This window comes from Trachypithecus francoisi, unplaced genomic scaffold, assembly GCF_009764315.1.
Source record: "Trachypithecus francoisi isolate TF-2019V2 unplaced genomic scaffold, Tfra_2.0 Lachesis_group4, whole genome shotgun sequence".
In the NCBI taxonomy this organism is placed as follows: Eukaryota; Metazoa; Chordata; class Mammalia; order Primates; family Cercopithecidae; genus Trachypithecus; species Trachypithecus francoisi.
Window position 1 is genome coordinate 83,011,278 of NW_022681469.1, and position 14,705 is coordinate 83,025,982.

A 14,705-nucleotide genomic window follows, 5' to 3' on the forward strand; every position below is an offset into this window, starting at 1 on the left:
ACACATCTAACTCATACCTTTGCTTGTTTTTTAGCGTTTTTTCACAAGACAAGCTAGGAGGTAATATTTGCATTGCAAAATAAGTTTTCCTTAACAAAATTAAAATAAGCCACTTATATTTTTTAAATAGCTGGCTCCTTTAGTCTATATAAAATATATTCCATTTGCACAAATACCAGGAAGATCATTGCACTAAGTGGACTAAATCTGATTTTTCATTGCATAACACTGAGGCAGAAATGCCATGCAAAATTAACTTTTTAGCTTTTTGTTTCACTCAAAAACACTTTTCACAATACCTGAGACCCTAATTCCTCTGTAGGTCTATGGAAGGACAAGAAAAATTGTTTGAACTGAGAAAAACGAACAAGTACTATTACTGAGGGAATTTAATATGACCATTACTGTTTTTACAGAAATTCAAAAGGTAACAGTATTGTGTAATCCAAATTAGGATTTAAAATGTGAGTAAGAGAGAAACAGAACATGCTTCTTTTGCTTTCTTTTCCTAGCTGCCAATCTCTGAGTATTACTTCCTTTTTATGCCTCTCTTTATTGTAGAATAAGGAAGAGCTAAAGAGAGGACATATCACAGCAGGTTATGCTTATCATAGCAAAAAAGCAGAATATATAAAATTCATCATAAGAGATCTGGAGCAATGATCTGCTTCTTCCCATTTCAAACTCAAGCACTGGTTCAGATTTTACCTAATACTGTCTTGCATGACTATATTAGACCCTGGACAAAGACAAAAGGCTAATTTCTCAGTAATAGCAGTGTCTGTCAGTCTCCCAGCCCAGCAAGTGTCTTTCTTTATGACTGAACAGTGACTGAGTCACAAGAGGAAACAATTCTGCTTACTGGAAGAAAATAGGATGGAAAGAATTATGACGGTTACCAGATGTCCCAGTACCCCCAAGGGGGCACCAGAATGTTTCTGCATATGCTGTAAACAGCATAAACTGTCAACTATTGGACCCTGGGGTTTAGCACTCATGTTTCTCTGATGTGCAGAGTCATAGGATTCAAGAGATAGAGCAACCTTAGAGATGATCTCGTCCAGAGGTTTAAAGTACGTCTGGGGGAGTCTTGCGGTTTGTGTGACTCAGGGATGACTTAGAGGTAAGGGGTTCTCCCCAATACAGTAGCAGTACTCTTAGGAAGGAATGTAAAAATCTTAGAGCTAATATCAAGACAGTATATTTTATCAAACAAATATCAGTTATAAAAGTCCAAGATTATTCCTGTGGCTGGGGAAAAGAATCTTGTGGAAAGCCACTATCCAGTGGCTCTAGGACATTCCTAAATAAGGGAGTCCTAGAGAGTAAAAGGTTAGTTCAGGAACTCTAGGCTGTAATGGACCTCGTGGATTGTGAGCCTGGAAATTAAATGATAACACTAAGACATGATGTCAGGGAGGTTAAAAGAAAATACTTTTAGAGTCAAGTCAACCAATGCTTACAACCCTTCTTTGTTTACATTTCATTTTCTATAATTTTTTTTAAAGTCACTTTAAAAAGTTACCTTTCCTTGTTGTTGTTAAATTTGGCAATTCAATTAATTATTACCCTAATGATAATTTAATTCTTATGCTATATGATCTGTTCTGTTTTCACATTTAACATTATCTTGCTACTATTCATGGATCCTCTCCACTGCCACCATTTCATTAAGGACAAAAGTGAGAAGGAGACAGGGAAGGGGAGGGGAGGGAGGGAGGGAGGGAGAGAGAAGCAGCTATTTCTATGTTTGTAAATGGAACCAGCTATAATGCAAGAAGACACAGGATTTTAATAGAAAGTAAAAACATATATGCAGGATTGGACGTCCATAAAAACATAATAGACACGTCTGTCTTACCATCACTGTTGATGCACACAACCTCTTGAACTTGCGTGCCTGGACCACACTCCTTTCCATTATCTGGCTCGCAGTCTCCGAGTCTCACTGCTTTCCAGTCATAACAGGCAGGCTCTTCACAGGGAATGGCTTCCAGTAAGTGAGGGCAGTTTCCAGTTCCCCCAGAGCCTCCAGTGGGCTCATTGGTAATACGCCGCTTCCTCAGTTTGAAGCCTGAAGTACGGGGGAAAGAAAAATCTATTGTTACCATCAAAGGTTGAGTATTTCAGAAAGTTGAATAAAATCTCAGGGTAAAAGTTAGATAAGAGTGGAGGTAGAAGTAATTTCTGTTTTGAATCACAGACTCTAGCTAATCTGGGGTCATGAACCATTCATTAAATGAGTAAGTGAATGGATTAATGAACAGAATGAAAATAAATGAGAACCTTTGGTTTTAGCTTACTACCACAAAGGTAAGGCTAGAAATGTCGTATAGTACCTATCTCCCTTGTAGGGCATAGAGGAGTAGGGTGGGAAGGAGCAGAAACAGAGATAAACTTTGGTTGACTTGGAAGGTCTGTAGCTATAGCATATTCGAAGAATGAGTGAAATTTCAAGCTATTTAGAAATATCGATTACCAGACAAAAGTGCTATTTTTCTTAAATCTTCAGCAATGTCACATGATTAAATTTGGAAAATGAACCTCTAAGAAGTTGTATGGTTCCAGAGAAACAATCTCTTTGAGGTTCAGTTGATTTTAGACCCTCTGGGAATTTGAATTAGGAACATAAGCCATGTGGGCTCCAGTGTGAAATATTCAAAGTCCTGCTTTGTGCTTTAATAGCATCTAAGTGTTGCCCTTCCTGACAGTGTGTAACAAAATTAATAAGTCTATTTATTGTTATGTAAACATACTAGAATCACTAGAAGACTGGCCTTGGAAACAAAATAGAAAAATGTTTTTAATCACGAGATCATGTGAAAATTAACTCACCACGTCCACCATAAGAAAACCATTGCATTTATTCTATTCCTCTCTCATTTGCATTATGAAAGTAATACCATTTTTACATTTTTTTCTTCAAAGTAATAAGCAGCTTTATTATTGGGCACTAGATGTGGGTCAGGCACTAAACTAAGTGCTTTATGTTTATCTCATTGATTCCTTAGAGACAACCTGGATGGCAGATATTGTTACATCCCTTTTACAGATAAGGGGACAAAGGTTTAGACAAGTTAGCTAACTTATCTAAACAGTAAGGGACACAGTAGGTTTTTCCAACCCAGGCCTGACCCCACAGCTCATTTTAACCATTGCACTAAACTGTCTCAGATCCTCTCCATCATTTTGTCTAAATTAACAAGCATTTATGCCTATGTTCTTCTGTTTTAATCTTCTGGTACTATCACTGGAGTAGGTTTATTCATCTTTTGAAATTAATAGTCTTTAGCCATTCTGGAAAATACCACAAACAAGGAACACAGAAGAGAATTTAAAAAATAATTCATGATTTGATACAACTGGTGGGTATAAAAGGCATGTCATGGTCACGTGACCTACCTTTTTTTCCTTGCTGATCATTACAGTTTTCATAAGTACAAGGTCCCCAAGCTGACCATGGTGAAACTTCACATTCAGTTGGACAAGGAATGTGGCACAGTTGTGTAGTATTAGGGATAGGGCCAGTGCATAATTTCAAGTCCACTGGCTTTGAGGCTAGAGAAAAATACAGACACATATTAAAAAAATAAACAAAAGGAAAACATATGGCCAGCAATATGATTTTTCTGTGTGCATGGAAAAGGAAAATCCTTAAAGAAGTGTTACCAAGATATCATTCCAATGCTTCTCAGCCACATCCTGAGAATAAAAAGAATGAATGGAAATAAAAGAGGCAGGATAGTGTAGTCAAAGGAAACTGGAGATGTCTTGCAAATTGTTTGATTACCAGTTTTATCACTAATTGGTCATGCAACTGATAATTCTGAATGTAACTTTCCTAGTCTGTAAAACATTCCTTAAGGTTAGATCTAAAATTCTACAGCAATATTCTAAGAAAGTAAAAGAAAACTTTAGAGGACTGAACACAATAGGAGGGGGACTATAGCTTTAACATATATGAAAAAAATGTCCACTGAGTAGTTCCTGGTGGAGCACTCTCCCATCTCGTTTGGTTCACAGAGATTGGGAGGTAAGATGAAGAAGGATCTCAAATGGGGGCTACTGTCTGTACCACCAGCTACAGTACTCACTGAATTATTTCCAAAACATCTAAATAATAATATATTATCTGCATATATGACATAAATCTAGTAAATGACAAGCTAATGGGTGCATCACACCAACATGGCACATGTATACATATGTAACAAACCTGCATGTTGTGCACATGTACCATAGAACTTAAAGTATAAAAAAAAAATCTACTAATCAGTAAGGATACTAATTTATAATTATCTACATTTGTTCATAAGTTGACCAATAAACTGTGGATAAATGTTGCTTGTCCTTGCTTCTTTTGTGTTTTCTTATACCTGCAGTTTGGCTCTTTTGTATATATTTGATAGTTAAGGTCAATATATGTCCATAGTTCTGGACATAGAACTAATTAAAAATGACTAACTGATGAAAAGATATGTAAAACTATATGGACAGAGGAAGAGAATCAAGTTCAGCTGTATAATATCTATCTATATAATATCTGTCTGTCTATCTCCTGACAGCCATAGTTGCTTTTGTTTTTTAAAAAATTTAATACGTGGTCAGGCGTGGTGGTTCATGCCTGTAATCCCAGCACTTTGGGAGGCCGAGGTAGGCAGATCATGAGGTCAAGAGATAGAGACCATCCAGGCCAACATGATGAAATCTCGTCTCTACTAAATATACAAAAATTAGCTGAACGTGTTGCTGCACGCCTGTAGTCCCAGCTACTTGCGAGGCTGAGGCAGGAGAATCACTTGAACTTGGGAAGCAGAGGTTGCAGTGAGCTGAGATCACGCCACTGCACTCCAGTCTGGCAACAGAGCGAGACTCTGTCAAAAAAGAAAAAAAAAAAAAAAGAAAAAAAAGTAATTATCTTGGTCACACATTTCCTGAATAATAGCTAATTCCTTTGTCACTCTGATAATTTGGTGAGTCCATGCTTGTAGAAAAAAATGACTTAAACAATGGATGCTTAGCTATTTCTCATTCTCCTATGTGAAAGAACTATCAAATTCTAATTTCATGGGATTGCATGAAGAAGCTCATAGAGAAATTAAAAATTTTAAACTGTATTTTCCTAACTTTTAAATGAAAGTACTATGTCTGTTTGTAGTTTAAACTTGAAGACAAATTGTAAGCACTTTTACAATCCTGTAAGTTTTCACGCACACAAGCACAGTCATAAATGCTATCTAAATCCTATCACATTGATTCCTTACTGCCACAGTTTTTGTTCTGAAAAGTATTCTGCCAATTTTATGTCTCCTTTTCTCTACTAGTAGTACTTATCTCTTTCTCCATATCTCCCCCTCTTCTCCACCCCCACCACTCCCACATTTGCCGCTACAGTGAAAATAAATAACTGGGCACTAATTGGCTAAGTATGAGCACAGTAAGCATTCTCACTCAAGTTCATCAGGACTGCTGTTTATGTGCATCACAACAGCAGCCAAAGCCAAAAATGATTAATTTTATTGCTTTCCAGTAGCAAAAGTGTTTGGCACACTAATGACAGAAAATATAGAAATAAATGGTTCACTCTGAATATAAAAAGTAACAACATCAATGATAAGTACTTCACATAAAAATGGATTCTTTTAAAGACATGTATAGGCAGAAGAGTCTACACTACATAGCAAATTAGCTGCAAATTAACATAAATAATGATTTTTACTTATGGAAACTTTCAGAGTATCTAATTTGAAATGAGAAGTTTTGGGTAAGAGACCTTAAAATCTCAATTTTTTTCCTTCAATTGGTGAAAAGTCATTTTAAATCTTGCTGCTATTATATTGTTTTCAAAATAATAATTTATTTAAAATAAAATTTACCGGGTATGAAATTGTGAGGAATCTTAGGGTCTGATTTTATTTTATATATAAGGTTGAAAACTTTAGGAAGCAAACATTGTTTTATTAAGAAAACAGGTTAAGCAAGATGGCTGACAGGAAGAGCTTCTCCCACCAAGAGAGCAGCCCATTAAGAAGACCTGCACCCTCCAACCAGATCTTCAGAAGGATGGCATTGAAAGTGGACAGAGGGAGAATATAGAATCTGGGATAAAGAAGAGGAAGCTGGAACTCTGCACTGGGCTACTGAACATTCCTGTTCCTGAGGGGCTCCTGGGAAAGGGATGAATTAAACAGGCATGGAATGGCTCCCTCTAGACACTGACCCCAGAATCCTAGCTGCAGGGGAACCCACTCCCCATGCAGACATTTGAGTTTGCAGAGAGAGCTTATCAGAGAGTTGTCAGGGACAGGGCTCTAATATGTGCAGAATCCAGAGCGTTTGGCATAGAAATAGCTGCAGTAGAGCATGGCCAGAGATGCCCACCTCCCAAGGCTCACTACCTTCTTCAAGGTGGCTTTGGCCTTTGTTGACTGTAGGACATGAACATAGCATAACTTTCTTTCCCATGGCACAGGCCCAGTCTGATCTGAGCACCCCCTATCTTTCAGCCTGTCCCAGGGTAACTGCCCGGCTTTGCCAGTACAATCTTGTACTTGCAGTACAATCTCAGATGCCCAATGGGGGTGCTTTCCAGAAGCTGCTACCATAACTCCTTCATTGGTAGGCACCACCTAACCATTCGAGAGCTTCTGCAGATGGGCCCTCCCCAGCATGCTCCTGCCTGCAGCCTTCCCCAACTACCATGCCAGGGCCCACCACACTGCTGCTGCTCTGCTGTTGCTGGCATGCACACGCGTGAGCGAGTGTGCGCACACACACACACACACACACGTGGACCCTGCCACACTGCTGCCCTGTAGTTGATGGCATGCATGCACAAGTGTGGACTGCATTGTCACCACCCCAATGTAGTGCTTTTGCCAGCACCCTCCATCAGAGTATTGCTGCTAGCTGACCTCAGCCCTTGCAGTACAGCAGGTGCTTAACCTTGAGGGGCCAGAGAACAAAGCCATGGGCCTGGTCTGAGGTCCCCAGTGTGCTGAGCTGAGCCTGGGCCACCTGAAATCACCCAGAAATGAAGCCAGTTGACCGAACCCAATTTATACCACTGTCAAACCCTCAAGGATATCAAAGAATATAAAAGCAATAAGCCCCATTCAATAGATAGCAGTTTCAAAGATTTAAGGAACATCAGCCCATATAGATGAGAGGAAAACCAGCACAAGAACACTGAGAACTTAAAAAAGCCAGTGTCTTATTACATCCAAATGACTGCACTAGTTCCCCAGTGCTGGTTTTAAACCAGGCTGAAATGGCTAAAATGACAGAGATGGAATTCAGAGTCTGGATGACATTGAAGATCACTGAGATTCAGGAGAAAGTTGAAACCCAATCCAAGAAATCCAAGGAATCCAGTAAAATGATAAGAGCTAAAGATGAAATAGCCATTTTAAGAAAAAAACAAACTGATCTAGTAGATCTGAAAAACTCACTATAAGAATTTCATAATACAATTGAAAGTATTAACAGCAGAATAGACCAAGCTAATGAAGAAATCTCAGAGCTTGAAGAGTGGTTCTTCAAATCAAATCAGACAGACAAAAATAATGAAAACAAACTTTAAAAAATGAAATGTGGAATTATATGAAATATGGGATTATGTAAAGAGACTAAATCTATGACTCACTGGCATCCCTGAAAGAGAGTAAGGAAATTCATTACTACCAGACCTGCCTTACAAGAGGTCCTTAAGGAAGTGCTAAACATGGAAATGAAAGACTGTTACTAACCACCACACAAACACACTTAAGTACACAGACTATTGACACTAGAAAGCTACTACAAAATCAAATTTAGACAACTAGCTAATATAATGACAGAATAAAATATTCACATATCAGTATTAATCTTGAATGTAAATAGGCTAAACACTCCACTTAAAAGTCACAGAGTGATAACTTGAATAAAGAAGCAAAACCCAACTGTGCTATCTTAAGAGACCATATCACATGCAATGACACTCATAGGCTCAAAGTAAAGGGATGGCGAAAACAAACATATCTGGGACCCAAACTTCACACTTGATCAAATGAAACTAACGGACCTCTACAGAACATTCCATCTAACAACAGAATATACATTCTTCTCATTGGCACATAGCACATACTCTAAAATTGACCATATGCTTGAACATAAAGCAATTCTTAACAAATTCAAAAAAACAAAACAAAAACAACAACAACAAAAAACAAATCATATCAACCACACTCTCAGACCACAGCACAATAAATACAGAAGTTAATACCATGATGATCTCTCAAAAGCATACAATTACATGGAAATTAAAGCAACCTTATTCTGAATGACTTTTGGATAATCAATGAGACTTAGGCAGGAATCAAGAAATTCTTTGAAATTAATGAAAACAAACATACAACATACCAGACTTTCTGGGACACAGCTAAAGCAGTGTTAAGAGGAAAGTTTACTATACTAAATACATCAAAAAATTAGAAAATTCTCAAATTAACATAAAATCACACTTAGAGGAACTAGAAAAACAAGAGGAAAGCGACACCAAAGTCAGCAGTAGACAAGAAATAACCAAAAACAAAGCTGTGCTGTAGAAAATAATGTAATAAAAATCCACACAAAAATATTGACCAAACCAAAAGTTGGCTTCTTGACAGAATAAATAAGATTGATAGACTGCTAGCTAGAATAATAAAGAAAAAAGAGAGAAGATCCTATTAAACACAGTAAGAAATGACAAAGGTGACATAAACACCGACCCCACAGAAATACAAAATACCCTGAGACTATTATGATACCTCTATGCACACAACCTAGAAAAATTATAAGAAATGGATAAATTCCTAGAAATATACAACCTCCAAAAATTGAACCAGGAAAAAAACTGAAACACTGAACAGGCATATAACAAGTTTTGAAGTTGAATCAGTAATAAAAAACCCCTACCAACCACAAAAGGGCCTGAGTAGACAGATTGACAGCTGAATTCTACCATTCATATAACGAAGAGCTAGTACTAACCCTACTAAAACTATTCCAAAAGAGTAAGAAAGAATCCCTCTTTACTCATTCCATGAGGCTAGAATCATTCTGATACCAAAACCTGGCAGAGACACAACAACAAAAAAGAAAACTTTAGGCCAATATCCCTGATGAACAGAGATGCAAAAATCCTCAAAAAATACAAGCTAACCAAGTCAAGCAACACATCAACAAGCTAAAACCACTACAATCAAGTTGGCTTTACTCCTGGGACAAAAGATTGGTTCAATATAAACAAATAAATATGATTTATCATATAAACAGCTAAAAACAAAAATCACATTGTCTCAATAGATGTAGAAAAGTCTTTTGACTCAGCATCACTTCATGTTAGAAACCATCAACAAACTATGTATCAAAGGAAAATACCTAAAAAAAAAAAAAGAACCATCTATGACAAACATACAGTCAATATCATACTGAATGGACAAAAGCTGGAAGTTCACCTTGAGAACTGGAACAAGACAAGAATACCCAGATAACCTACACAATGGGAGAAAAGTTTTACAATCTATCCATCTGAAAAACGTCTAATATCCAGAACCTACAAGGAACTTAAATTTAAAAGAAAAAAAAAAACCCATTGAAAAGTGGGAAAGGACAAGAAAAGACACTTCACAAAAGAAGACATTCATGCAGCCAACAAACATATGAAAAATGGTTTAACATCACTATTCATTAGAGAAATGCAAATTAAAACCACAGTGAAATACCACCTCATGCCAGTCAGAATGGCTGTTACTAAAAAGTCAACAAACAACAGATGCTGACAAGGTTGTGGAGAAATAGGAATGCTTTTACACTGTTGGTGGAAATGTAAATTAGTTCAGCCATTGTGGAAGACAGTGTGGTAATTCCTTAAAGATTTAGAACTAGAAATACCATTTGACTCAACAATCCCTTTACTGGGTATATACCCAAATGAATATAAATCATTCTATTATAAAGATACATGCATGCTCATGTTTACTGCAGCAGCACTGTCCACAATAGCAAAAATGTGGAATCAACCCAAATGCCCATCAATGATAGACTGGATAAAGAAAATGTCATACATATACAGTATGAAATACTAAGTAGCTGTTAAAAGGAATGAGATCATGTATTTGAAGGGACATGGATGGAGCTGGAAGCCATTATCCTTAGCAAACTAATGCAGGAAAACAAAACCAAATACTTCACATTTTCACTTGTAAGTGGAAGCTGAACAATGAGAACACATGGACACAGGTAGGGGAACAACATACGCTAGGACCTGTTAGGGGAGTGTGGTGAAGGAGAGCATCAGGAAAAATATCTAATGTATGCTGGGCTTAATACCTAGGTGATGGGTTCATAGGTGCAGCAAATCACCATGGCACACATTTACCTATGCAATGAACCTGCACATCCTGCACATGTACTCCAGAACTTAAAACAAACAAATGTATGCCCACTCTCACCACTCCTATTAAACATAGTACTGGAAGTTCCAGCCAGTGCAATCAGGAAAGAGAAAGAAACAAAAGGCATCCAAATAGGAAGAGATAAGGTCAAACTATCTCTCTTTACAGATGATATGCTTTTATACCTAGAAAACCCCATAATCTCTGCCCAAAGGCTCCTAGACCTGCTAAGACACTTCAGCAAATTTTCAGGATACAAAATCAATGTACAAAATTCAGCAGAATTTCCATACACCAATAATATCCAAGATGAAAGCCAAATCAGGAATGCAATCCTATTCATAATAGCCACCAAGAGAATAAAATACCTAGGAACACAGCTAACCAGGGAGTGAAAGATCTCTAGAATGAGAATTACAAAACACTGCTCAAATAAATCAGAAATGACACAAATAAATGGAAAAACATTCCATGCTCTTGAATAGTGATATGGTTTGTTTCTCTGTCCCCACCCAAATATCATTTCAAATTATAATACCACATGTCAAGGGAGGGACCTGGCAGGAGGATTGGATTATGGGGGCACTTTCCCCCATGCTATTCTCATGATAGTGAGTTCTCACAATATCTAGTGGTTTAGAAGCGACACTTCCTCCTTTTCTGTCTCTTTCCTGCCATCTTGTGAAGAAGGTGCTTGCTTCTCCTTTGCCTTCTGCCATGACTGTAAGTTTCTCAAGGTCTTCCCAGCGATATGGAACTGTGAGTCTATTAAACCTCCTTTCTTTAAAAAGTACCCAGTCTCAAGTAGTTCTTTATATCAGTGTGAAAATGAACTAATTCAGATAGGAAGAAGCAATATTGTTTAAGTGGCCATTCTGCCCAAAGCAATTTACAGAATCATTGCTATTCCTATCAAAGCACCAATGACATTTTTCACAGAATTAGAATAACTATTCTAAAATTAATATAGAACCAGAAGGTAGCCTGAATAGCCAAAGCAATCCTAAGCAAAAAGAACAAAGCCAGAGGCATCACACTCCCCACTTCAAACCGCACTACAAGGCTGTAGTAATCAAAACAGCATGGTTCTGATTCGAAAACAGACACATAAATCAAGGAAACAGATTAGTGAATCCAGAAACAAAGCCACACACTTATAGACATCTGATCTTCAACACAGTCAACAAAAACAAGCAATACAGAAAGGACTCCTGATTCAATAAGTTATCCTGGGATAACTGGCTAGTCATATGCTGAAAATTGAAACTCTACCCCTTCCTTTCACCATATATGAAAATCAACTCAAGATAGAGTAAAGACTTAAATATAAGATCTAATACTATAAAACTCTAGAAGAAAATCTAGGAAATACCATTCTGGACATAGGCCCTGGCAAAGATTTCACGATGAAGACTCCAAAATCATTTGCCACAGAAAGAAAAATTAACAAATAAGACTTAATTAAACTAAAGAGCTACTTCTGCACAGCAAAAGAAACTATCCACCAAGTAAACAGATAACTTACAAAATGAGAGAAAATATTGCAAAGTATGCATCTGACAAAGGTCTAATATCCTGAATTTATAAGGAACTTAAACAAAAAATAACCCCATTAAGGAATAGGCAAACTATAACACATGAATAGGCACTTCTCAAAAGAAGACATACACATGGCCAACAAACATATGAAAAATTCCTTAACATCACTATTCATCAGAGACAATCAAATCAAAACCATGAGATACCACCTCATACCAGTCAGAATGGCTACTACTAAAAAGTAAAAAAATAACAGAAGCTGGCAAGGTTTCTAAGAAAAAGGAACACTTATACACTGCTAGTGGAAATATAAATTAGTTCAGTCACTGTGGAAAGCGTTTTGGAGATTTCTCAAAGAACTTAAAACAACTATCATTTGACCCAGCCATCCTACTACTGGGTATATACGCAAAGAAAAATAAATCAGTTTACCATAAAGACATATACATGTATATGTTCATCACAGAACTCTTCAAAACAGCAAAGACATGGAATCAACCTAGATGCCCATCAACAGTGAACTGGATAAAGATAATGTGATACAAAAAAGAAAGAAATCATGTTCTTTGCACCAACATGGATGGACCTGGAGGTCGTTATCCTTATTTAAATTACTGCATGAACAGAAAACCAAATACTGCATGTTCTCACGTGCAAGTGGAAGCTGGTAAACACCAACACAAAGTAGGGAAAAACAGACACCAGGACCTACTTGAGGGTATAAGGTGGGAAGAGGGTGAGGATTGTAAAACGACCTATTGAGTACTATGCTCATTACCTGGGCGATGAAATAATCTATACACTAACCCCCATGACTCCCCATTTACCCATGTAACAAACCTGCACATATATCTCTGAACTTCAAAGCTGGGGGGGTGGGGAAAACATACACACACACTCCCAACCTTAATTTAAACAAGCAAAGAAAGGAAACAGGTTAAAACATTGTGCTTTTACTTCATGGCCACCTTTTTTTTCCCCTTTTAATAAGTTTTATTTTAGCTTTTGGTGTATTTTCAATAAATTAAGTGGAATAATCAGCCACAAAATTTTGAGCTACAAAAACAGAAATGCGATGAATAAAGGCTCAAGGAAGTATTGGTACAGGAGTTAAGAAAAAATTACTTAGGCAGATAGGGAGGGTACAGAAGTCCTTGGTAAGGTTTCCGTTTTAATGAAAAGCAGTCCCAAATCATTTTCCTTTTTAACAAAGAACAGCTGCAGACATAGAAGCTGGCGGTTGTGCCAATCATGTTTAAAATGGCAGCCCCATCTTCCCTTCTCTTTATCAGCCCCGTACGTGTACAGTAAGGAGCAGACAAGATGGTACCCATTGACAGGAGAGTTCATTTGCATAATAAGATTAGGACTACAGGCCAGCCTTCCCATAAGCTATGTAAACATCACACCTAATCAAACCAATCTGTGAGCCCTGTGTAACTCAGACACCGCCTCCTCAAACCTGACTGTAAAATCCAGCACATCCCCCGCCTTCGGGTCTTTTCCACTCAGACACCCCTCTCTCTCTAGAGAGGGAGATGTTTCTCTTTCTCTTCTCTTCTGCCTATTGAACCTCCACTCCTAAACTCATGTATGTCTGTGTCCTAAATTTTCCTGGCACGAGATGACAAATCCCAGGGTATATACCCCAGACGACATAGCTGCTTCAGTATTGCTGAAACAAAGTGTTCCTGAGGGTTGCTTAGCTGCTAAGCCCATCAAATCAACACTGACATAATTCTCAAGAAATGATTTCTACTTACAGTTGTCCCTGTGCACACATAAGCTTTTTTTTTCATTAATCAAGGAAACATAGGGAAGAATACCTGCTATGTATAATTCTATTCCTTTGGTGATTTTCATTATAGGTTTTCTTGAAAGAGAGCACGTATTGATTAGTATAAATCATAGATCCCACCTGAGTTCCTCAAAAACTGTAAGACAATTACTTCTCTGCAATTGCCCAAGAGTTATTTGGAATCAGTGTGATTCAATGAACGAAGTAAAGGACAGACCTAGGAAAAATTACTGACTTTCAGTTTATACTGAGAATAAACATAAGTAGTGGGAAGTAGTGTAATAACTGTTGCAATAAATTTTAAGAAAGGCTGGAAAGGAGAAGCAAATAAAGTAGAAGAGAATAAAAGATGGAAGAAATGATTGCAAAAGGCTAAAATTAACCTCTAACAGTCACATTATCAACTGAATAGGAAACTAAAAACTAAAATAGCACATCCACTAGTTTGTCAAAACATTTTAAAGTTTGATAATACTAAGTGCTGGAGAAGACATAAAGCAGCCCAAACAGACGCTGCTGGTGGGAATTTAAGTTGTTTTGATCAAAATGTAAAATAATTTGCAATGTTCTAGTATGGTTGAAAAGATGTGCACACTTCTAGGTATATCCCATGGAAAACTATCAGACATTTATCTGAGAGATGTTTATAAGAACTGTTATTGTATAATAGTATTGTTTATAATAGCAAGTATCTAGAAACAACTCATGTTCAATTAAAAGGGAATTGGTATTGAATAACAGGATGTCTAAGCTAGAGCATAATCACCAATATAAAATCCACATACATGTCATCAGAAAGTGAAAAAGCAAGCTGAAGAATATATTTTTAATGATACCATTCACATAAAGCTTTATTTTATTTTATTTTTTAAAAAATGCAGTATCATAAGGTTTTGGGATAAATGCATAAGTCCGAGGAAGAGGAAAGCAGTCACAAATATCAGGGACCT

At 37.2% G+C, this 14,705-nt stretch overlaps 1 protein-coding gene across 1 annotated transcript in view; it reads right to left on the minus strand.

Moving 5' to 3' along the window:
- THSD7A (thrombospondin type 1 domain containing 7A) overlaps positions 1–14,705 on the minus strand; it is a 564,048-nt gene that overhangs the window by 261,686 nt on the left and 287,657 nt on the right. The window contains exons 5-6 of the mRNA XM_033192934.1: positions 3,403–3,558; positions 1,862–2,074 (exon numbers count right to left, since the gene is read on the minus strand). Of these exons, the coding sequence (XP_033048825.1) occupies positions 1,862–2,074; positions 3,403–3,558 (369 nt within the window). The remainder of the gene's footprint in view (positions 1–1,861; positions 2,075–3,402; positions 3,559–14,705) is intronic.